General features: G+C 38.4%; 1 protein-coding gene across 1 annotated transcript; it reads right to left on the bottom strand.

Moving 5' to 3' along the window:
* Positions 1-1,470: 1,470 nt before the first annotated feature.
* LOC122494768 (zinc finger protein 677-like) lies at positions 1,471-21,981 on the bottom strand. Its single transcript, XM_043600194.1, has 4 exons — positions 21,857-21,981; positions 19,191-19,252; positions 13,200-13,353; positions 1,471-8,776 (listed from the first exon to the last, which is right to left on the bottom strand). Exons 2-4 carry the CDS (start codon positions 19,203-19,205, stop codon positions 6,792-6,794), a joined length of 2,154 nt encoding a protein of 717 aa, XP_043456129.1. The 5' UTR covers positions 19,206-19,252; positions 21,857-21,981; the 3' UTR covers positions 1,471-6,791.
* Positions 21,982-24,895: the final 2,914 nt, after the last annotated feature.

The following is a 24,895-nucleotide window of genomic DNA, read 5'->3' as shown; positions in this document are numbered from 1 at the left end:
TGCTTGTGTGTGTGTGCGTGTGTGTGTTTGTGAACTAAGGGATGTCCGCCATCATGGTCTAGTGTCTGACTTGGAAATGTGGAGCATTTGATTACATATTTGTTTGTAGTGAAAACAAGGGATTAATTAGGATTTTCATGTCATTCTGGTGAATGTGCCTCTTTATGATTAGGAAATAGATTTCATTTTCCCCAGTCATATTGCTTGGTCTTGAAATTACTTTGATCTTAATATAGCTATTTTTTATAGCATTTGTTTATCTTTTGTTCAAGAGTTTACTTTGTGTCCTTAATTTGTGAATTTCTCATAGGAAATATTGTGTTGTCTTTAAAAAGTCCAATTGTCAGGGGTGCCTGGTTGGCTCACATGGTTATTGGTGTAAGACTCTTGATTTCAGCTCAGGTCATGATCTCATGGCTCTTGAAATGGAGCCCCATGTTGGGCCTACACTGACATCACAGAGCCTCCTTGAGTCTCTCTCTCTCAAAATAAATAAAACTAAAAAAAAAAAAAATCCAGTGACAATTTTGCTTTTCAATGGGCCTTTAGATGATTTCGTTTTACAGATAGATTTAAATTATTTTGCTCTTGCTTTTATAATGTCTCCTTTGCTCTATTCCCTCTCTTTCTGTCTTCTTTGAAATAACTGATTTTTACAGATGGTTTTAAATCCTTTACTGTGGTTCACTGTTGTTAGCTCTAAGTATTGCTTTTGTTTGCTTTAGGGGTTATCCTACACAGATGACCACAGTATATCTTCACGTGCATTTATACTTCTTCATACAGAGCATCCGACCTTTCCTTTCCACATGGACTTCCATTTCTCCACTCCTGCCCTGTGCTACCATTAGTATAGGTTTCTTTTACATATGCTATACACATATACACTAGACTGTTAGTTTTTTTAACGAGGCTTAAAAATAGGGAAGACAGTTTTTATTTACCATATAGTTACTATTACTATATAGCGCTCTTAATTCCTTTGGGTAGATCAGGAGTCTGCCACCTACAGAACATGAGCCAAATGCAACCTACTGTCTGTTTTTTTTTTTTTTTTTAATTTTTGGGACAGAGAGAGACAGAGCATGAACGGGGGAGGGGCAGAGAGAGAGGGAGACACAGAATCGGAAACAGGCTCCAGGCTCTGAGCCATCAGCCCAGAGCCCGACGCGGGGCTCGAACTCACGGACCGCGAGATCGTGACCTGGCTGAAGTCGGCCGCTTAACCGACTGCGCCACCCAGGCGCCCCTACTGTCTGTTTTTAAGTGAAGTGTAACTGGAATGCAGCCACACTCATATTTAGGTGTTTTTGACTCAATAAGGACATACTGGAAGACTGGTAACAGAAACAGTATTGCCTACAAAGAATAAAATATTTACTATATGTTCCTTAAATAAATGTTTGCCGACCTTGCACATAGTCCCATTCTCATCACATCTGATTTAGTATAAAATTGGGATATGAAACATACTGAAAAGTCAATTTTATAGTCAAAATATTAGGCAACGCTGACACAAGACTGGTCTCAACTGGAATAAAACTAGGAATAATTGGGAATTACTAGGTCTTGAATTAGTGAGGAAAACATGAAATATGCGATATTGTTACTATTCAATTTGTAAGTACAGTATCTTCTTACATGTAAACAATTTTTTTGATGATATTGACATTGAAGATATAACTGGGGCATAAACGACCTGACTAGTATTACTTGGTACACATTCGTAAGTGGAAGAAGCAACATAACCTTGGCTGAGTATAAACGTAGACAACAGGAAAAGCATGTATCTTAACAAGTCCTGGGATCAACTCCCTAGACAGTTTTCACAAATGGTATTTACCATCTTTCCATTAATTCATTACCCCACCTCACTGCTGTGTTCTCTCAATAGTGGTAAGACTGCCATAAAGAAATAGGTCTGTGCATTCTCCAAACAGGTCATGGTTTTGGATCTATCACATATGCTCCTAAGCCTTCTGGGGAGTTTTGTTACTAAAATTGTACAAATTCTAACTATAAGGTTTCCCAAATTTTAAATGTCTCCAGTAGAAACTTAGCCTCACATTTCACCAAGCCACATGCCAATTGTGGGTATTCCTGATCCCCCGTAATTATGTTCCCATTGTGGTGATTTTCTGCTTCTTTCCTACACCCACTTGCCCTTCTCCATGTGTATTTGCATGATACTTTCAGTGGTTCTGCCCAAAGATGACCTCAGCTGTGGGCATTGCCTGAAAATGTTGTTTAAATTAGGAAACCCTGTCAGCCGATCATTACATATGAACACGTTTATGGTATTTATCACTATCATATTTTATCCTTATAGACTCAACCTTATAGAATATAAGTTACTTGAAGACAGGGAGTTTTGTTTCCTGCTAATATCAGTAATTAGAATAGTTTCTGACTGGTAGAATGAGTGAATGCATTTTATCTGTCCAAAGTAGAAAGTTACTGCAGCGTATACACTCAGAGACTAATAGTTCACATACTCAAGTAAACATGTTATTCCATTTATGGCACCAAATTCCTTACTCCTGTAAGTCTCTACCCTAGCACCCTGAACATTTGTCATAAATTCTCACGCTATATTTTGTTTCATTCACATTGTGAGTTTTAGGCAACATGTGCCAAACAGCTCTAACCCATCTGTGAAGGATGATGCTTTTTGCAGCTTTTCTCAGTTACAAAATGTTAAATTCAAGATTCCCTCTCAAATGCTCCATTCTACTCTCAATACAAATATTAATCTTATTGGTCAGGTCAGACAGTTTTCATTTGTGAAGGACCGACCTCCTGGAAGTTAGTGGCTGAAACAACTAGGTGGTTTACCATTCTCACTTAACAGGAAGCCCAGAGATGCAGGTTGGGATGGGACGGGTCCCCTGGGCAGTCCTCTGCATGCTCCACCTCCCTTAGGACTCAGCACTCTCTCTCCCTACAGCAGGATGGCCGCTGTAGGACCAAGAAGGATGAATGGGGAGGGGCAAAGGCCTTTTATTAGGTTTTGTCTTATTTACGTGGATATAATCCCAGGAGGGTTTTTTCCCCCCAATTAGCTACACATTTTAATAATGCAACTTTATAAGAATATTAGGGGGCAGTTGGGTGGCTCAGTCAGTTGAGCATCACTCTTGATTTTTGCTCAGGCCAACATCCCAGGGACTTGGGATCGAGCCTGTGTCAGCTCTGCACTGAGAGTGAAACCTGCTTAAGATTCTCTGCCTTTCCCTCTGTCCCTGCCTCCCACTTGTGTGTACTCTCTCTCTCTCTAATTAATTAATTAAGTATATTGGGGAATTTTCAAACTTCATATTCATGCCTAAACAACAGAAGGTAAAAGAAAAAGATGGTAAAGAAAACATTTTGCAGAACAAATTTAAACATACTCCTTATTAATATTAAAGATCAAGGTTGTCAAGGAGAACTGTGAATGAGACAGATTTCATCACCAGACTTTGTTCTTTATCCTCAGTGTGTAATATTGCATGCAACCCATGAACAGTGTCATAGGTGTTCCAAATGTGTCAAAATTATTAGTCCTTAGTGTTTTCTAACTTACAGATTTATTTCCTTTGAAATTTATTAATTTTAAGTTAATTTTATTTACCTGCATCTAACACTAATTTGCAAAGTTTCAATACAGATATTCTGATTCTAGTACTTTTTAAAAAAGTTTCTTAAAGTTTATTTTTCCATACTCAGTGTGGAGCCCAACCCAGGGCTCAAACCCATGAATCATGAAATCATGCCCTGCACAAAAAATCAAGAGTTGGACTCTTAGCTGACTGAGCCACTCAGGCACTCTCTGATTCTAGCATCTTGCTAGAAAAATGATAGGACTGATTTTGAGATTCAATTCATTCTAACCTCCCTTAAAGTGAACGATCTACAAAAGGTTTGTAGTTGGGAAATACTGTATCATTTCTGAATGTATTTTAATATCAGGCTATAACTTAATAAAAAAAAATCCTGACATCATAACAAGTCTAAAAATACCTTAAGTAACTGATCTAAACAGTGTATCATAACCCTTTTCCACAATCATATTGTGTGGTGGGGGCTACATATACAGCTGGAAAAAGAAGGTAGTAGTTAGCATGAGGAAGATTGTGGTCTTTCCCAACCAAGTCAGTCAGGAGTAAACATTCAGTTTTATAGAAAAGAGTCTGACTCTAGTCTTGATGGCCGACTAATGATACCTGTGAAGCGTCATTACCTCTTACTATTCTGCTCATCTGGGCAGGGCAAGCTAATAATAAAGCCCGAGAGGCCCTTCCCTTGGCAGTAGTTCTAAGTTCACAGTGTCAATGAGTACCATCACCCCGGCCCCACACAGGATGCATCGTAACAAAGTAGTCACCATTGCCTGCTTTCTCTAGCCATTTTCAGAACTTGAGAAGTCTGCCCTGCTCTCCCGAGAAAGCGTCATTATATAACCAACATTCTTCGAACACTTGAGTGAACGGAGTCATCATTCTTGACATCCGAACATCCTGTCCCAGTGGAGTAAGCACAAATGCAAACAAAAGCAAAAAATGTTTTAGAGGGTAAATATGTGAGATTTCTAGTTACCAAACAAGATTCCCATTGTGTTGTTCATTCTTGAGAGTAAACTCATGAAGATTTATCTTTTCAAATTATTCCCTGAGCACTCCAGCACAAAATATAGATTGTGTTACCTTTATCCTTACTCCTCAAATTTTCCTACAGTTCCTAATACTTTTCATATGCTTGCTCTTTTTCTAATTTCATTTAATGTAAATTTCACTTAATGCAAACCATGGGTCTCATTTCAGCACAAAAGGCAGGCAGAAATAGAATCATGGTCTGTATTCATGAATGGGGATGCAAATTGTGATGGGTGAGAGTTTGAAACTGCATTGCTATGGTATTTTCATTAGAACCACAAAAATACTTGGGATGTGCTATGGGTGGGTAACTCTGAAATTCAACATATATTTCCAAAACTGTAGGTTTGAATATAACATGAAAAAAAATTGTTATGGATGACATTCAACCTAAGAGTCTAAGGATGTTTTATTAATGTTCATTATGAAATGCTCCAAAGAAGTGTGATGCACTTGGGATAATAAAAGGAACAGGATTCATTCAGGGTTACATAAAAGCTTATATTTTACTTACTTAGATATGGGAAATAGGGTACCCTAAATAAAATGGTATGAAAATGCATTTTAAGTGGCCAAATTTGGGTCTTTCACAAGCATACTCTTTTGGGTTATTTATTTACTTATTATTTTTTAGAAAGAGCATGAGTAGGCAAGAGGGACAGAGAGAGAGAGAGAAAATTGTAAGCAGATTCTACACTCAAGAGGAAAGCCCAACATAGAGGTTGATCCCATGACCCTGAGCAGAAATTGAGGCAGATACTAAACATACTGATCCACCTATGTGCCCCTACTTTGGTTCTTTTGATTTAAATGTCCTCTAGAACTTTCTCTTCAGTTTCCAAAATTAAGACTAATTTTTACTCATCCATGATATATAATAGCTATTACGTTTCAAAAGAGGGAGAGACCATCATTCCCCTTCCATTTTCTCTAACATAAATACCATCCTTAATCACCCCTCATTCCCACATGAAAATATCATTGTCTCAATGTCTCAGTCTAATGTTTCACGATCACATATTTGATAGCATAACCCATAGTTATCAAACAAGGCTCTCAATCATACCAACAAATCCAGAGAAGGGGCTGTGACCACAGAAAACATAGTAATTTACATAATAGCTTTTAGATTTATTCCTGGTCACTCCTTATGCTCCAAAATATATACTATTCTAGATCTTAAAATCAGCATCCTAGTTTTTCCAGGGTATATAGGTATGACTAAGCCCCACCTAATAAAAGAGGTTCCTTTCATACTTTCTCTGAGATCAGCACTATGGTTGACAAATGAAACACATGTAATGAAAGTATAACATCAGTGGATTCCAAACTTGAGGTTATAAGTCATCAATAATAATGTAGCATCAAGAAACCTTAACTGAGTGAAAAACGTCATAGAGATTCCTGGCTGGCTCAGTTGGAAAAGCATGACTCTTGCTCTCAGGGTTGTGAATTTGAGCCCCACGTTGGGTGTAGAGAGGTAAATAAAATCTTTACAAAATATCTAAACAGAAGATGATTAGGTCTTTCCACAGATCTACTTGTTCCATTGACATACATTATCTCATGAGTTTTAAATAATTTTAATTTTCTGTGGAATTTAATACCTAAGAATAGTTAATCCTCAAAACAGACCTAGTTTCCTCTAGTGTGAATTCTTTAATTGCAATCTACTGAGAGAACTGGCTAAAGAAATTATCGCCTTCATTACAGGTGTAATGTTTCTGTCCAGGATAAATTCTTAGCTGCTTCCTGAGGTAAAGACCTTGACATATTTGTATGGCTTCCATGTTATGTGAATGCTTTCAAGACCACAAAGCAGAGTTGTACATTTTTTTTTATAACTGCAAGTCAGTACCTCTTAATCCCATTCATCTATTTTACCCCCCTCCCCAATTTATACATTTTTTATAAACCTGATCACACTCACTACTTTGTAAGAATTCTCTGGTAAAATTTATGTTCCACAAGGTGTAACAAGCTTTGGATAAGCCTTGCCATACATTTCTTCAGTGTCCTTCCTTTCAGAGATTTGTATTCTGATATCAGGTGAAGTGTGAACCCTCATTACTAGCTTTCCCAAATATGTTAGCTTCATATGGTTCCTCTCCATGATGGAAAATCTGATGTTAAGTAAGTGTTGAATACTTGCTCATATTATTTGCAAGGTTTCTTTCTCCTATGAGTTCTATGATGATCACCAAAGCTTGAGCTTTGAATAAAAGCACTGCAACACATATTAGGTTTATACTGTTTCTTTTCATTATGTATTTTCTGATGCCTGGTAAGTTTTGCAAATTGGGTAAAAGCTTTGTCACACTCATTACACTTATAAGGTTTCTCCCCGGTATGGATTTTCTTATGCTGAGTAAGATGTGAACGCTCCGTAAATGCTTTGCCACACTCAATACATTTGTATGGTTTCTCTCCAGTATGAGTTCTCTCGTGACCCCAAAGGTGTGAACGTTTGATAAAAGCCTTATCACATTTATTACATCTATAAGGTTTTTCTCCTGTATGAGTTCTCTGATGTTCCATAAGGCTTGAACTTTGGATAAAAGCCTTGCCACACACATTACATTTGTGTGGTTTCTCTCCAGTGTGTATTTTCTGATGCCTAGTAAGGTTTGCAAATTGGGTAAACGCTTTGCCACACTCATTACATTTATAAGGTTTCTCTCCAGTATGGATTTTTCTATGCTGAGTAAGATTTGAGCGCTCAGCAAAGGCTTTGCCACACTCACTACATTTGTAAGGTTTCTCTCCAGTATGAGTTCGTTCATGACCCCAGAGGTGTGAACGTCTGATAAAAGCTTTATCACATTTATTACATTTATACGGTTTTTCTCCTGTATGAATCCTCTGATGTTCTACAAGGCTAGAACTCTGGATAAAAGCCTTGCCACATACATCACATTTGTGTGGCTTCTCTCCAGGATGTGTACTCTGATGTCTAATGAGGTGAGAGCACTGTTTAAAAGCTTTGCCACACTCATTACATTTGTAAGGTTTCTCTCCAGTATGGATTTTTTTATGTTGAGTAAGGCTTGAACGCTCAGCAAAGGCTTTGCTGCATTCATTACATTTGTAAGGTTTCTCCCCAGTATGAATTCTCTCATGACTCCAAAGGTGTGAACGTTGGATAAAAGCCTTACCACATTCATTACATTTGTAAGGTTTCTCCCCAGTATGCATTCTCTGATGATTTGCAAGGTTTGAATTTTGACTACAGACCTTGCCACATATGTTACATTTATATGGTTTCTCTCCTGTATGGATTCTTTGATGCCTAGTGAGGTTCGAACATTGGTTAAACGCTTTGCCACACTCATCACATTTATAAGGTTTCTCTCCAGTATGGATTTTCTTATGTTGAGTAAGATGTGAGTGCTCCGTAAAGGCTTTGCCACAGTCATTACATTTATAAGGTCTCTGTCCAGAATGAATTCTTTCATGACTCATGAGGTTTGAGCTTTTGCTAAAAACCTTCCCACATTCATTACATTTGTAAGATTTTCCTCTAGTGTGTGCTTTCCTGTCTTGTGCAGGTAACAAACGATATTTAAAAATCTTCCTAGACTTATTCCAAATGTTTTGGGTCCTGGGAGGAATTGTTTCAAGTGGTAAGACTGAGGAACCATTGCCAACAGACTTCTCAGTTGGATTACATTCATACATTTTCTCCTCACTATGAAATGTCTGCAGTTCAGCCAGGTGTGCCTGTAAACTTAATCCAATTCTATTTTCCAAGCAGTCTATGTACTGGTTTCCAGCACCACTTCTATTATTGTCCATTTTTAATACATTCCTTACAAATGGCTCATAATCCATGAAATACAGGTATGTATTATTTCTTACAGAAGCACACTGCTTTTGAGGAAGAGTAACTGAGAGCTGATTAAGTTTTTGATCTTTTCTCCATGTGACATTTTTGTTTTGGGTCAAAGGCACTTCTTTGTAATTTCTTGCATCATATCCCCAGTGATTTTCAAACTCATGCCTATTTTCCCAGACTTCCTTGAGATCAAAATCCTTGATGTCATGACTTTCATTTCTCTCCAATATCACTAAGTGGTAAAATTCTCCTTTATTAATGTCCTGTATTGGTGATAATTCCTTGATTGCAAATCCAGCAGAACTCCCTATCAAATAGAATTGGAAGGTAAATATTTTATACTAAATTCCATAATTAACGCCAAAATATTATTTTATAATGAATACAGGAAGTTTCTCAAGCATAGACTTCAAACACTATTGTTATTTACAATGTTTTTAAGTTTTCTTTCTATAAATGTGGGGACAGTGCTTGTATTTGCACATCTATGGGAATATGATTGTGTTATAAGTTTAAAGCCTGATATTAGAAAAAGGAACTGATTTAGCAACAGGCATAATAGTGACTCATTCTGTAAGAACTTATACTACGGGTATGAAGTAACAGTAGAAAACATTCAACAGGGAGACAGTATGGTATTATAAGAAGACTGTAGGCTTATATCTATTTCAGTATTTGCTCTAAAAATTATCAAACTAAATATCCCACAAATTCCTTTTCCAGGTATATAATCAAAAGAATTATATAATAGATACATGTTCCAGGAGACATGTACAATAATTTTTTTTTTTTTAAGTTTATTCACTTAGAGAGCGAGAGCAAGCTTGTGAATACGGGAGGGGCAGGAAGAGAGAGAATATCAAGCAGTCTTCACACTGTAAGCACACTGCACAATGCCAGACTCGAACTCAGGAACTGTGAGATCATGACCTCAGACAAAATCCAGAGTCAAGACGCTTAACCGACTGAGACACACAAGCTCACAAAAATAATGTATCATTATTTAAAAACCTATGACAAATCAAGTTAATGATATCTCTCTGACTAAAGCAGTAACTTAAAAAAATACGTTCTGAAGATATCAAAAACACTCAGTTTAAAGAATGCCATAGGGGCGGCCTGGGTGGCTCAATCGTTTGAAGGTCCGACTTTGACTCATGTCATGATTGCATGGTTTTTAGTTTTGAAACCCATGTCGGGCTCTGTGCTGACAGCTCTGAGACTGGAGCCTACATCAGAGTCTCTCACTCTCTCTCTGTCCCTATCCAAATCACGCTCTCTCTCAAAAATGTTTTTTAAAAAAAGTCATAAATTTAACTGAGGTAAATATGTAACAATGAGTTATCACTACACATTTAGGTGAATGGCCAAAATCCAGAACACTAACACAAATACTAGTGAGAATGTGGACCAATAAGAATTCTCATTCATTGCCGGTGGGAACGCAAAATGGTGCACCAGTCTGGAAGACAGTTTGCACGTTCTTACAAAACTAAACATACTCTCAAATGTGATGTAGCAACTGCACTCCTTGGTATTTACACAAATAAGTTGAACATTTATGTCCACATAAAAACCTACACATGAAACAGAGAAATCCTAAAATATGTATGGAACCTCAAAAGACCCTGCAAAGTGAAAGCATCTTGAGAAAGAAGAACAAAGCTGGAGGCATCATATTCCCTGATTTCAACACCCTGATTACAAATCTGTGGTAATTAAAACAGTGTGGTATTAGCATAAATCTAATAGACACATAGATCACCAGAACAAAATAGAGCCCAGAAATAAACTCACACAGATGGTCACTTAATTTACAACAAAAGAGAAAAGACTATACAATGGGGAAAGCACAATCTCTTTAATAGATGGTTTGGGAAAACTGGACAGCCACAGGCAAAAGAGTGAAACTGGACCACTGTCTGACATCATACACAATAATTAACTCACAATGCATTAAAGACTTAAACTTGGGGCGCCTGGGTGGCACAGTCGGTTAAGCGTCCGACTTCAGCCAGGTCACGATCTCGCGGTCTGTGAGTTCGAGCCCCGCGTCAGGCTCTGGGCTGATGGCTCAGAGCCTGGAGCCTGCTTCCGATTCTGTGTCTCCCTCTCTCTCTGCCCCTCCCCTGTTAATGCTCTCTCTCTCTCTCTGTCCCAAAAATAAATAAAAGTTGAAAAAAAAATTAAAAAAAAAAAGACTTAAACTTAAGACCTTAAACCATAAAATTCCTGTAAGATAGGGTTATAGGAAGAGCTCCTTGACACAGATCCCAGGAATGATGGTTTTGTTTTTGTTTTTGTTTTTTTGACTGTTGACACCAAAAGATAAATCAACAAAACCAAAAGTAAGTGGGACTACATCAAACTAAAAAGTGTCTGCACAGCAAAAGAACACCTTTTCAACAAAATACAAAGGGAACCTACTGAATAGGAGAAAATATTAGCAAATCATGTATCTGATAATGGACTGGTAATCTAAAATATTGCCCCAAAATGCTCAAATAACCCAATTTAAGAAATGGGCAGAATATCTGAATAGACATTTTCCAAAAACTTAGAGATGGCCAACAGGACCATGAAAAGATGCTCAACATCATTCATCATCAAGGAAATGCAAATCAAAATCACAATCAGGTTTCACTTCACACCTCTTAGAATGTCAATTATCAAAAAGACAAGAAATAAACAAGTGTTGGTGATGGGTGGAGAATTTGTGCACTATTGGTTGGAGCCAAAATTGGTGTGGCCACACACTACTGTGTGATCCGCTAATTCTACTTCTGAGTAGTTATCTGAAGAAATCAAAGTACTAACTCAAAAAGATAGAAGCATTCTAATGTTCACTGCAGCACTATTTACAATAGCTGAGATACAGACACAATCTAAATGTCCACTGATGGGTAAATAAAGATGTGTGTATATGACACATTATCCAGCCATAAAAAAGAGTAGAATCTTGCCATTTGTGACAAAAGGGACGGACCTTGAGGAAACTGTACTAAGTAGAATGAGTACAAGACCAAGACAGTATGATTTCTCTTATATGTGGAATCTTAAAAAAACAATACAACCCCTCTTAGATAGAGAGAGCATATTTGTGGTTACTAGAGGCAGGAAGTTGAGGGGATGGTGGCACAAACGGGTGAAGGGATCAAAAGGGTGCAGAGATTACTTAAAAACAAAACAAAAATTACTGCTGCGTCGAGTTCTTAAAACAACTCCCCCCTCCTGCAGGAAAAAAAAAAATATATATATACACATATGTATGTATCAATATGGTACTTTCTGTATACTAAGAATACAATAAACATATATGGAATAATACAGGTTTTTTCAATAGAAAAGCTAACTAGAAATATCAGTTAAGCTGTGCTATATGTAAACTACATCTAATTTTGGAATTTCACTTTTTGGAATTATCCACATCACGACTTCCTCCTAATTAATGCAAAAGCACCCGACCTCAAGAAGCCAGGATGGCCCAGGAAAGAAAGAGATAAACTTTAGCTCTACTTTATTAGACATTGATTACATTTTGTTTGTCTCCTTAGAAGTTCTCCCAAGGATACAAAATGGAAATGGAAAGTGAATAGGTCCTGGGGTCTGCACTACAGAGGCCTCAGCTCTGACCTGTATGGAATGAGAACCAAGAGAGATCAGGGAAAAGACTCCTTAGGGACAGCCATCCCAGTCCCTCTGAAAGCTCAGAACCAGTATGGTCAGAGAGGCCAGGTAACTGTGTTATAGGTTCTAAAAGTTGGAGTTTAACCTTGTACATATTTGATTTACTCATCTGAATAACAGAATGAGAAGTGTGTAGGGGGTGGCAGGGGATTTCCTTTGAAAGCTCCTAAGAAATAAACTTTTATTTTCCCACAGATCCTTCCCAAACAATGTTTACTGGAGCTGCTTACTCTGTGCCCATCTGAGCTCTGACTTGTGCTCACATCCCAACACATTCCCACCTGTCTGGATTTTCCCATATATTCAGTTCACTTTCCACAGTCCTGGGATCTTTCCCTTCTTCCAAAATGGAGATGATATTCAGCTCAAGAAGAGATTTCCATTTATAAAGAAAAACAGAACATGATCTGCTTTGCTCTTCCAGAATACATTCCCAGCTCTTTGTTCAGTAAAGAAAAAAGGACATTCATTTTATGTGGGTGTAGAAACATATTTCGAAAATTAATCAGCTAACTGCCAGAATGCTTAAGGATTATTGTAGGAATGCAGAGATCTGGTTCTTTTCCAAGAACGACTAACCAAAAGCACAAGGGTAAGACCACAGAATCAGATATTTATGAAAATTGACTATAAGGTTTCCTTTTTTCCCCCAACTTTAAATAACTTCTCTCTGAGCCTTATCTTTAAAGATGTCAATGAGAGTTGACTTTACTAAGAATTTAAGGGTTTTTAAATCCTATTTCCCAAACTCCCAGATTTTAAATTCTAGTTGGTTAGCATATAGTATAATATTGGTTTCAGTAGTAATTAGTGATTCATCACTTACATATAACATCCAGTGCCTGTCATCACCTCCCAACTAAACATGCAGGAATGCAGAACTTTTGAAGAAAACGAAGTTAGAATCCATTTGCCACATTATGAGGTCTTTCCATTCTCAATCAAAACAGCTGCAATCACTCCCTTAAGAACAGGAATTTGAAACTCCTATGATCAAAACAGTGGCTCTGAGTAGAAAATGCAAAGACATAAAAAGTAATTACCGACTTCTGGAGGGAAGTTATCCTCACCCACGGAGACCAGGTTCCTGTAGTTCTCCAACATCACATCCCTGTACAAGACCCTCTGAGCGGGGTCCAGGCACTCCCACTCCTCCTGAGAGAACTCTATGGCTACATCCCTGAATGTCAACCGTCCCTGAGAAGAAAAGACATTTCACCAAGTGGACAGGGAAAGTGTTCTTATTTGACACAAAATTAGAGAAGCAGAGATGTGTAAAGACTGACTAGGCTCGGGGCGCCTGGGTGGCGCAGTCGGTTAAGCGTCCGACTTCAGCCAGGTCACGATCTCACGGTTCGTGAGTTCAAGCCCCGCGTCGGGCTCTGGGCTGATGGCTCAGAGCCTGGAGCCTGTTTCCGATTCTGTGTCTCCCTCTCTCTCTGCCCCTCCCCCGTTCATGCTCTGTCTCTCTCTGTCGCAAAAATAAATAAATGTTGAAAAAAAAAATTAAAAAAAAAAAAAAAAGACTGACTAGGCTGGAGTGAGTGTTCCCTTTCCGTGTAAAATAATTTTGATGAGCTAATAAAATTAGCCATTTTAAAGTACCATTCAGTGGCATTTAGTGCATTCACAATGTTGCACAAACATCACCTCTGTCTAGATTGAAAACATTTTCATCACCCCCAAAGGAAATCCTTTACCCATTAACAGGTGCTTCCTATTGCCCAGTCCCTGGCAACCACTAATGCTTTGTCTCTATGGATTTACCGATTTTGGACTTTTCATGTGAATGGAATGGTATCAAAAATGTGACCTTTTGCATCTGCCTTCTTTCACTTAGAATAATGTTTGGGGTTCATCCATGATATAGTATATATCAGTGGAACATTTCCTTTCTTCTGGCTGCAGAGTATTCCACTGCAGGACTAGACCATATTCACTCAACTACTGATGGGCATTTCGTTGTTATCAACTTTGGCTAATATTAGTAAGTTGCTATGAACTTTCGAGCACAAGTAAGTGCTTAGATATTTGTTTTCAATTCTTTTGGTTATATAAATACCTAGAAGTGTAATTACTGGGTCACGTGGTTTAAAATTATTGCCACACTCTTTTCCACAGAAGCTACTTTCTAACACGGTGTGTCATGATTCTAATTCCTCCACCTCTTTACAGACACTTTTTTTGTTGTTGTTGTTTTACAATAGTCATCCTAGTGGGTGTGAAATGATATCTCATGGTGGTTTTGATATGCATTTTACTAATGACTCCTTTCACTGAACATCTCTTCATGTGCTTATTTCCTTTGTGTATCTTCTATGGAGAAATGGCTATTAAAATCCTTTGACCATTTTTTAAGTTGGGTTCTTTGTATTTTGGTTGTTGACTTGTATATGTTCTTCATATATTGTACATGTTAATGTATAATGAAATGTATAAGGTATACGTTCTTATATTCTAGGTTCTAGACCCTTAGTAGATATGTGATTGGCAAATTATCTCCTCCCATTAAGTAAACCAATTCATTTATGTGATAATGTCCTTCAATGCACAGACATGATTAATTATGATGATGACCAATTTATCTACTTTGTCTTTTTCTCTTTTGCTTTTGGGGTCATGTGTAAACATCCACTGCCAACCCTAAGGTACTAAAGATTTACCCCTATGTTTTCACTTAAGACTTTTATAGTTTTAGCTCTTACATTTAATCGTTAATTCTGAATTGATTTCCTTATATGGTACAAGGTAGTTTCAATTTCATTCTCACACAACTAGTTGTACGATTTATAAGACTATTCTTTTTCCACTGTTTTTGACACACTTGTAAAAAAGCAATGGATTATAGATGTATGGGTTTATTTGTGGACACTCAGTTCTATCGCTTTGATCAATATTTCTAGCCTATGATGCAATTATACTTTTGATTACTCCAAGTTATTGTAGAAGGTTTGATGTCGGGAATTGTAGGTCCTCAAATTTTGTTCTTTCTCATGTTTATTTTGGTTATGTGGCATCCTTATCAATTCAATATGAGTTTTAGAATCAGGATTCCCATTTGGGCAAAAAACGCAGCTGGGATTTTGCTGAGGACTGTATTACTTTATACTGCTCTGGGGAGGACTCACATTTTACAGTCTTCCAATCCACAAACACTGGATATCTTGACATTTAAGTTTTCTTTAATTTTCCTCAGCAACTTTTTGGTTTTCACTGTATATAAATCTTCCATTTCCTCGGTTAAACTTATTCATTTCCTTGCTCTTGTAAATGGAATTGTTTACTTACTTTCCATTTGTTGATTGCTACTGTACAGAAGAAATACAACTAAATTTGAGTGTTGATATTGTATTTTGTAACTTCAATGAATTCATTCTAAGTCTAAGGATTCTTTATTTCTAAGTGGAAGATCATGTATACTATGAATATAGATAGTTTGATTTCTTTTCCAATTTTGACATACTGTATTTATTTTTCTTCTGTGTTTTCTCTGGCTAGAACTTCCAGTAGTGTTGACATGTGGTGGCAAAATGAGTCACACTTGTTTTATTCTTGATATTAAGGGGAAGTTTTCAGCTGTTCATTGAGTATGAAGTTAGCCATGGAATTTTAATAATACACTTTTTCAGACTGAGCAAGTTCCTTTCTACTCTTAATTTTTCAGTTTTTGTTGGATGCAGTGTTCTGTGTCTGCGGAGCCTAGCTGGTTTACAGCATTGCTCACTCCTTTCTTATTGATGTCTGGTTGTTCTATGCATTATTTAAAAAAAGGGAGCACTGAGGTCTCCAACTACCATAGAACCATCTCCTCAATGGTTGCTTCAAAAATTTGGGGGCTTTGCTTCCATGTACATATTGCTTATACTTGTTTTATCTTCCTGATGGATCAGCACTTTTTTCAGTATAGGTCCTTCCACATCGTTGATAACAATTTTACAACTTAAACTCTATTTGGGCTGATATCTGTATAATTACCCAGCTAGGTTTCATTACTATCTGCATGGAATATCTTTTTCCATCTTTCCACTTTCAACCTATTTGTGTACCTAAAGTAAGCCTTGGAGCACCTAGGTGGCTCAGTCGCTTAAGCATCTGACTCTCGATTTCAGGTGAGGTCATGATCTCACAGTTCATGAGTTCGATCCCTGCATTTGGTTCTGCGCTGACAGTGTGAAGACCGCTTAAGATTCTCTCTCTGTCTCAGCCACTCCCTCACTCAACCTCTCTCTCAAAATAAAAATAAAGACTTTAAAAAAGTGAACCTTTTATAGACATAGAGTGGAATCATTTTTAAAACCAATTCCTTTGTCTTTTATTAAAGAGTTTAATCTATGCATATTTTAAATTACAACTGGTAAGAAATACTTCTGACATCTGCTGTTTGTATGTCTATTTTCTTTCATAATTCCTCCTTTCTTTTGGTGTCTATGTGTGTGAGTAACATTTTGATTGCCTTTGTATTTATTTTTGTCTATTTTCAAGTTATTTTCTGAGTGGATATCCTGGGAACTACAGTTTACAGTTTAGTTGATATTAACTTAGCTTTAATAGCATACAACAACTGCTGCTATACAGTCTCCCTTTATGTTACTGTCAAAACTACTTTATAACAAATGAACAGATGTTTCACTCACTCAAAGTCAGGTTTGCTTATTGTTTTACACATTTGTCTTTTAAGACACATAGGAAAAAATGACTTAGAAAACAAATATATAATACTGGCTTTTGTATTTACTTACATAGTTACCTTTACTAGTGTTCTTTATTATTAGTGATGTACCACTAATTACTACCCATTTCAGCCTGAAGAACTCCATTTGGTATTTCACGTAGGCTGAGTCTGTAAGTGTGAACTCCACCTGCTTTTGTTCATGCAGGAGGCTCTTAATTATGCTATCAATTTTAAAGCATAGTTTGCCTGATAACGAATTCCTCATAGATTTTTTTTTTTAATCTTTCAAATTTTAAATACGTCATGAGAATGCTTCCTGGCCTCCACAGTTTCTGATGAGAAACAGACCATTAAACGTATTCAGAATCCCTGTATGCGAGAAGTTTTTCTGTCTTGCTGCTTTCCACATTCTCTTTTTTGTCTTATAAAATTTGACTGATTATGTGACTGCCAGGGATCTCCATGCACCTGTCAGAGCTGAAATTCATTGAGTTTTATGAATATGTAGGTTGTTTTTGATACAATTAGGTTTTCAGGTCTTATTTCTTCAAATATTCTTTCTGTTCCTTTTTTCTCTGTCCTTTTCTTCTGGGACTCCTATTATATGTATATAAGTATTCTTGATAGTATCATAAAGGTTTCTTAGTCTCTGGTCATTTTTCTTCTTTTTTTCCCCTTTTATTCAGCTTTTTTCCCCCTTTCTTCTGCTTGATAATTTCAGTTAATCGATGTTTAGGTTCACTGATTATTCTTATTGCCCATCTGCTAATGAACCCTCTAGTGAATTTCTAATTTTGGTGTTTATACTCTTTCAACTCTAGAATTTCTATTCCTTCCCTTTACTATAATTTGTCTCTTTAGTGATATTTTCTATTTGTTGAAACACTGTTTCCCTACTTCTTAGTTCTCTTCCATGTTTTCCTTTAGCTGAGGATGTTCAAGACAGTTGATTTAAAATCTTTATTTAGTAAGTGGAACGTCTGTCTCCTCAGAAAGACCATCATTAATCTGGTAATCATGCTTAAGGTACAGAATCATTAAGATATCCTTAGAAGTCTGTAGTGAAGTCGGCCTGCTCAGAAGCAGCAACCATGGCATTCTTTGTAACAGTAAGAAATTGTAAAGGACTCACATATCTTCACTTACAGAATGTTCCAATGAGGATCGAAAAAAAGCAGTTATCTCTATGTTTACTAACATGAAAACAACATCCAAACATATCATATGTAAACATTTCAAATTTGCAGAAAATGTGATAAAACATTTACAGAAAAATATTTTCTAAAATCACATTATAATATATAAATGTATTTTTAGAAGATCTGCACTAAAGAGAACACCACTTCCTGATGAAGACAATCATTGATGGTGGAAGATATGACAGCGAAGGAGGTATTTTACTTCTTAGTTTCCAGAATACATACCTGTGTGGAAATGAACCACAAAAATACATATTCTAGGGGAGTTTAACAGAAAAATATAAAAATAACAATATTTAACAATAATTCATAACATGAAAATTCAGCACCAGCCTCTCTGATGACAGAAAGTTCTGCTCCTATGTCTGGTTAAGTTAAAAACATTTTTATCTAAAAGATGTATGGTGTAAGAGTTCCTAAAGGTACTCTTTTGAGATGGTCTTTTGAGATGGATGTGCTATAAATAATTCAAGGAACACTTAGTGTTAGAGAAATAGGTTGATTCTACACTTTAAAACTAATTATGTTGTATGGAAACCAATTTGACAATAAACTTCATGTATTAAAAAAAATAATAAAAAAAACAAAAAAATAAAACTAATTATGTTATTAAATAAAACACCCTCTCTATTTCTTATTCCTACTTTGAACTTCCCATTCTATTCCAAAATATTAATGTTTTGTAGTCAGAAGCACACTGATTCCCTTGTTTAATGTCAAACGGCATTATGAAATTGGACAAGCAAACTTCCCCCATTAGTCGTCTTATTTTTCAGGGTTTCTCAGGTACTTGTGCATACTATTACTTACATAATAGTAATCTCTTTAATTCTGGTTTATATGAGCTGAAGGGCATCCAGAAGGGGTCTGTGAAGAATCCTTACTGCCCAACCTCATGGACACCACAGAGCCTACTCCCCATCTCCAGTTCCTGCCTGCGGAGAAAATCCCTCACAGGATGACCACCTAAAAGGAGCGTCTTCCCAAGTGCTATGTCACTGAGTCACAGTGAGATGGAATCTACATGGAGATGAGAGGAAATAGGGAGAAGGCCGTGGGTGTCAGTAAATAATTTAGGCAGGATACTATGGAGACAGAGATTAATGAGTCCAAAGTGTGACATTTTAGGAAAAAGAACAATCAGTGAAAAATATGACTTTTACCTGGAAAAGAGCCATTCCTCCTTTTTTCCCTCTTCTGGTCTTCTTTCTCAGGTAAGGTTATACTGTGTGGCAAAAGGTATGTTGTTTAATGTTTGGAATCAACATAACCCCTTCCTCTGCCACAATACATAGAACCTCAGTGTGGGAGAAAGAGTTCTTTGCTGCCCATTGCAACAGGAGGGATGCAGGGACAATAAAGTCTTATATGGAGTCCAACAGGTGCATTTTTCACCCATTCCTTCAGAAAGCCCTCCCCGCTGCTGAAACCAACACACTCCACAGTCTACGTTATCCTGGCACTTGACCAAAAGAAATTGCTTCATTCAAGTTCTTGGCTCCTCCCTAGGCAGCCAGCATCCAAGGAATGGTTGATGCAGGATACAGAAGCCTGTCCATGCCATCAATTTGGAATAACTCTTAAGGGTCACCCCAGCTCCAGAGCTCCCTGGTAGCCATACTGAGAGTTTAGATCTTTGTCTTGATGGTGATGGGAAGCCTGTAAGAGGGTTTAATGTCAAAAGATGACATGATCAAATGTTTAAGATTTAGCCAGGATACCCAGAGAGGATGGAGCTGACAGAGGCATATCCCTGTCTCTAAGACTATGCTCCTGCCTCTTTCTTAGTGGTTTTCATTATTTTTGGAACTAGACCACACTGTAAACTCTAATGATAACTGCACACCCTCTCCTAGAAAATGGCCAAAAACAAACACACACCCGATTCTGAAAATCATTTCAGGGATCTTATTAGCCCAGGTTCAGAATTCTTGGCCTATCATCTCACGTTACAGGTGGGTGCACTCCAAAGGGGAGTAATTTGACCAAGTTAGCCTTAAGAAATCTGAGTAGAGTGAGCAGAACTGTGTGTAAGTAAATTCTGAAAAGGTGGTCTGGACAGGTTTAAGTACAAAGGGTTTATCCTAATTCCAGATTACTGTTCATATTCCTGAACAAGAGAAGCTTCTCTTTCATGGGTTTAACCAAACCCAAGCATTTAATTCCTTTTTTCCAGAAAACCTATATGAAATTACAAATAGTTACTAGTCCTGGAAAACATGAAAAAGGGTCACCTGTGGGGATGAGCTCTGAGCAATCTCTGTATTATGAACAGATGAGCACTGCTGGAACAAAGTTCCATATCAATCCAGACCACCCTTCAACATCTGTACAGAGAAGGCAGAGGGGACTTGAGGGGAGCATCTATTTAGTTGGAGATTTCGGCTCAGCATTTGGTAATTTAAAAGATAACTTAGGGGAAGAAGAGAACTGTTGAATATTAAATTAACTGGCTAAACTAGGTTTTGAGTGTTAAGAGATTATCAACATCCTTAACGGATGTGTAATGAAATACTATAAAGTTCTTTAACAGACATCCAGAATACTTCCAATATATGATAGGTTAGAAAGTAAAACTCATAATCTGAACAATAAAATTAAGAGGTAAAATAATTTGGAAATTAAAAAGATAGCCAATGGATTCTGAGATTAAAGATAAAACAAGTGTGGGGATAACATCAAGTTTAGCAAAGAATGCCATGAGCCACAGAAAAAAGGGGGACAGAAACAGTACTGTTAATAATGGCCACTGTAGGGGCGCCTGGGTGGCGCAGTCGGTTAAGCGACCGACTTCAGCCAGGTCACGATCTCGCGGTCCGTGAGTTCGAGCCCCGCGTCAGGCTCTGGGCTGATGGCTCAGAGCCTGGAGCCTGTTTCCAATTCTGTGTCTCCCTCTCTCTCTGCCCCTCCCCCATTCATGCTCTGTCTCTCTCTGTCCCAAAAATAAATAAACGTTAAAAAAAAAAATTAAAAAAAAATAAATAATGGCCGCTGTAAAAAGCACCATGTGGTTACAGAAAGTCTTCCCCATTGACTGACTGAGCTAGACCTCTGCCCTCTAGATGAGTAGGGGTTGCAAATGGAATTATCTTCCGATGCAATACTTAGAAAGTGCAGTTGCCTCAAACACCAGGTTTCACAACTCTCATTTTCTTCTGCACAACTGAAAAAATTTACCAAATTTTAGATTAACAAGATCATAGAGCCACAGATCAGTACTTCACAACTTACTATCTTCTGTACTCGCTAGCGTTTGGGTCCCGTGCTTTGTTTGAGATCACTACATGTTTTGTTCTCTGAATAAGTCTCTCTGTGTCCTTGTTTCTCTTCTGTCCTTTAGTCCATTTCCGTTTCCCTCCCTCACTATTCCTCTTCCAAAAGTTTCACCCTACTCTGTGGCAGCCTTTGTTTGAATCCCCACCGTTCTTTCTCCCCACACTTTCCGATGACCCTCTAACTCCGCAGATTCTTGCGTCTTCCCCTGCCATCTCTGTCCCCACTATGCCCTCCCTGAGGCGGGGCGAAGGGCCTGCATCCACCTTCCTAGTGACGACTGTGCCGGACGCGGTTGAGGGGAGGGGGGAGTTTCGGGAGTCAGAGAAAGGTTCTGAGCAGGAAAGCGACTGGCAAGGCGACTGGGGTCTGCAAAGGCCAGAGGCAGAAAGGCTTGGCCCGAACCTGCCTCAGAGAGATTTTAACCAGAAACGACGCGGACACCCGGGACCCGCACCGAGCGACTGGGATCGAAACGTTTTACGGTAACGCCGCGAAGGCGAAAGGGACGAACTCCCAGCGAGAGGGGTGAGAGGGTTCAAGGATTCTACCTTACCAGGCGATCCCCGAAATCTGGATGTGGAGGCGGGGACTAAGAACGCCTCCAGGGCAAGATCCAGAAAAATGGAGACTCACTCCCGCCAGCTCGATCGTTGCTCCGCGGGATCCGCTTCCGGGTCTGCAGAAAGGCGCGCATGCGCGTGCGTCGAGACGAACGGGCGGGGCGATCTCGGGGTGGGGCCGAAGCTGTCTAGGAAGAGGCGGGTGCTGGCGGGGGCCTGGGCTAGCCGGGTCTCGCCTCCGGCACCGTCCTTCGCCTGGCATTTGGTCCTCTGTCCTGCAGACCGGCGGTTTCGGGTTCCGCTTTTGGATTCATTCCAATCTCGCTGGTGTCGTTCGGATCCAGCCTGGGTACAACGTTAGGGAAGGGTGGGCCGCTTCTGTTGGGAGTGGTGGTATTTGACATGTTGATCTCAGCACCCTGGGAAACATTTGTAGCCAGCGGTGGAGACGCGCTCCGGCTACTGAGGCGGAGCTGTGCGGGAACCTGTGACCTGGGGTCTTTGAGGGGCGACTGAGACTTGGACAGGGACAGCTCCTTGTTTAATGCAGCAAAAGCCGGGGTGGTCAGTGTCGGTGATGGACGCTACACTGCGAAATGCAAAACTCTTCTGTGGACAATGTGCAGTTTGGTACTAACTCCCCATCAGAGCTTTGCACTGAATTGTCACTTCTGCTCCCCGATTGCTGGACTGCCTTCCCTGGCGTTCACCGCTGGGCCCTGGGCTGTGGGGGTGGAGGGCGGCTTGTTGTTTTAAAGGAACAAACATTTCTGCCTATGTGGGTGGTCATCAATTTTCTCTCTTTGATATTCGAATCTACACCTCTCGAGATGAATTATAAATCCAAACGCCTTTCAGAACTACCAGATTGCACCTGTATATTGATTAAGCTCCTTAGTTGCCAAATATCATTGCAATTGCAATTTTTAAAAAACTTTGTTCTCAGTTACTTTGGAAGACTATTTTATGCTTGAAAATTCGATTTTTAAGAAAAGTTTACTCAGGGAGAAAGAAGCAAGTCTTACGAAGAATTTAACCTTGTTTTAATTATTTTTTACCCTATAGACTTCCCTTTTGTTTGACCTTTATCTTGCTGAGGGATTTAAAGAAAAGACCATTCATGGTCATTTTGATAGGAATTACCATTTCCCAAATACCAAGCGTTAATGATGTGTCCCCACTTTAGTTTTTGCTGGTTATTAACTTTTCTTGTGCACTTTGGCATGCTTCTCAATTTTTGACTTCACTGACCTAATAGTCTGTTAATAAAAAAACATCTCAGAAGGATAACCATACCCATTTTGTGGGGGTTTTTTTTGTTTTTTGTTTTTTTTAGAGTTTTTGTGCCTATTCTTCTTTGTTCATTATTCTGTTAGATTTTTGCAGTAACATTGTTAATTCGAAAAACTGATGGTATCTGTATCATGATCCAATTAATTTTATAAATTAGCTTAAGGAAAATTGACCTTTTATAATATTTAGTTTTTCCACTCAAGAACATGATGTAAATTTACATTCATTTATTTCTACTTTCGTATATGTCAGGAATATTTTATTTTTTCCTACATATTGGCTTTACACATTTTTGTTAGGTTCATACCTGGTGGGTTTATTTCATTTTATTTTTTTAAAGCTATTTATTTCATGAGCCCTCTTTCATTTTTCTTTGTATATCAATAGTATATCCTATTAGCTTACTGAATTATTTTTCATACTGATTTTACTTGCATATCTACAGCCAACTCTGTGCACATACTGATGTCCCGGACTCTGATCCCATACTTCAGGGTTCATCTTAGCATTTCCCCCTTGCTTTTCTGTCCCTATCTGTATTTACCAAGTACTGTGGCATCTTATGCCTTTGAAGAGTTTTGCTTCTGTTTCTCCATGCTCCCATGCTCTCTGCACACTAACTATACCCTCTCCCTCTGGCCTCATTTGGACCCTGCTCCAACACACCTGCAACCTTCCAACTTTGCCCTCTTTGCCTGCACCTGCAGTGGCAATGCTCCCAGCACTTTAAGATGTAGCACGTGGTAAATATCATCTTTGGGGTTGTTGCAGGGATGGAAGAAGTTAGAAAGGTGGAAAGTGCCCCCCCGCTTTCAGGCATCCAAGTTCAGGAGATTCCTGTATCCTTCCAACATGGGAGCATATTGTCGAGACACACATGTGCATGCAGACAGTTTGAATGTAATTACATACACGGGACTGGGAATGTAGGAATATGGGTGAGTGTGTAAATGTGAGTGTGTGCTTGTATTTGATGAGTGTGTGCATGAGTGTGAGTTTGCTATGGAGTGTATGTGAGTGTGTAAATGTGTGTGGCTGTGCATTTGAGTGTATGGTGTGCATATGCATGTGTGTTTGCCTCTATGTGTAATGTTTCGGTATTTATATTTGTGAACTAAGGGTTGTCCACCATTATGGTTCTAGTGTCTGCTTGGATACGGGGAGTATTTGATTGTGTATTTGTGGGTAGGGAAAACAAAGGATTAATTTGAACTCTTGTTTCTTAATAATAAAGTTAATCAGAGCTGATGACTGAAAAATCAGCAAAACTACAGGTGTGGAAAGATGTGGTAACCACCCAGTGCTATTTAAAAGAGTATTGGGGAACCTGGGTGACTCAGTTGGTTAAGCATCCAACTCTGAATTTCGACTCAGGTCATGATCTCACAGTTCGTGAGATTGAGTTCCATGTCAGGCTCTGTGCCAACAGCCCAGAGCCTGCTTGGGATTCTCTCTCTCTCTTTCTCTCTGCCCCTCCCCTACTTGTGTGCTTGTTCTCTCTCTTTCTCTCTCTCAAATTAAATTTAAAATTTTTTAAATTAATTTAATTTAAATGAATATTGGCTTAACTGATATTTAAAGGAATTATTGAATCTTCGCATTTCACCTTCTGATCCTGGTGCTTTTATTTGTGAGGGTCTCAGAAACTTCTCCCTTTTTGTAGATACTGTTCTGTTTAGACTTCCTGTTAACACTAGGGAGATCAATATTGGTAAAGCATATCTTCGTACCAAATTTCC

Source organism: Prionailurus bengalensis, chromosome E2, assembly GCF_016509475.1.
Source record: "Prionailurus bengalensis isolate Pbe53 chromosome E2, Fcat_Pben_1.1_paternal_pri, whole genome shotgun sequence".
NCBI lineage: Eukaryota > Metazoa > Chordata > Mammalia > Carnivora > Felidae > Prionailurus > Prionailurus bengalensis.
Note: the sequence above shows the minus strand (reverse complement) of the source record. Positions and strands in the feature narration are given on the sequence as shown.

Bases quoted from the DNA above. Each gene is read 5' to 3' on its own strand.
- LOC122494768 (XM_043600194.1), bottom strand. The intron at 8,777-13,199 runs GTAATTACTTTT...TCTATTTGATAG, and splicing joins TAACTTCCCTCCAGAAGTCG to GGAGTTCTGCTGGATTTGCA.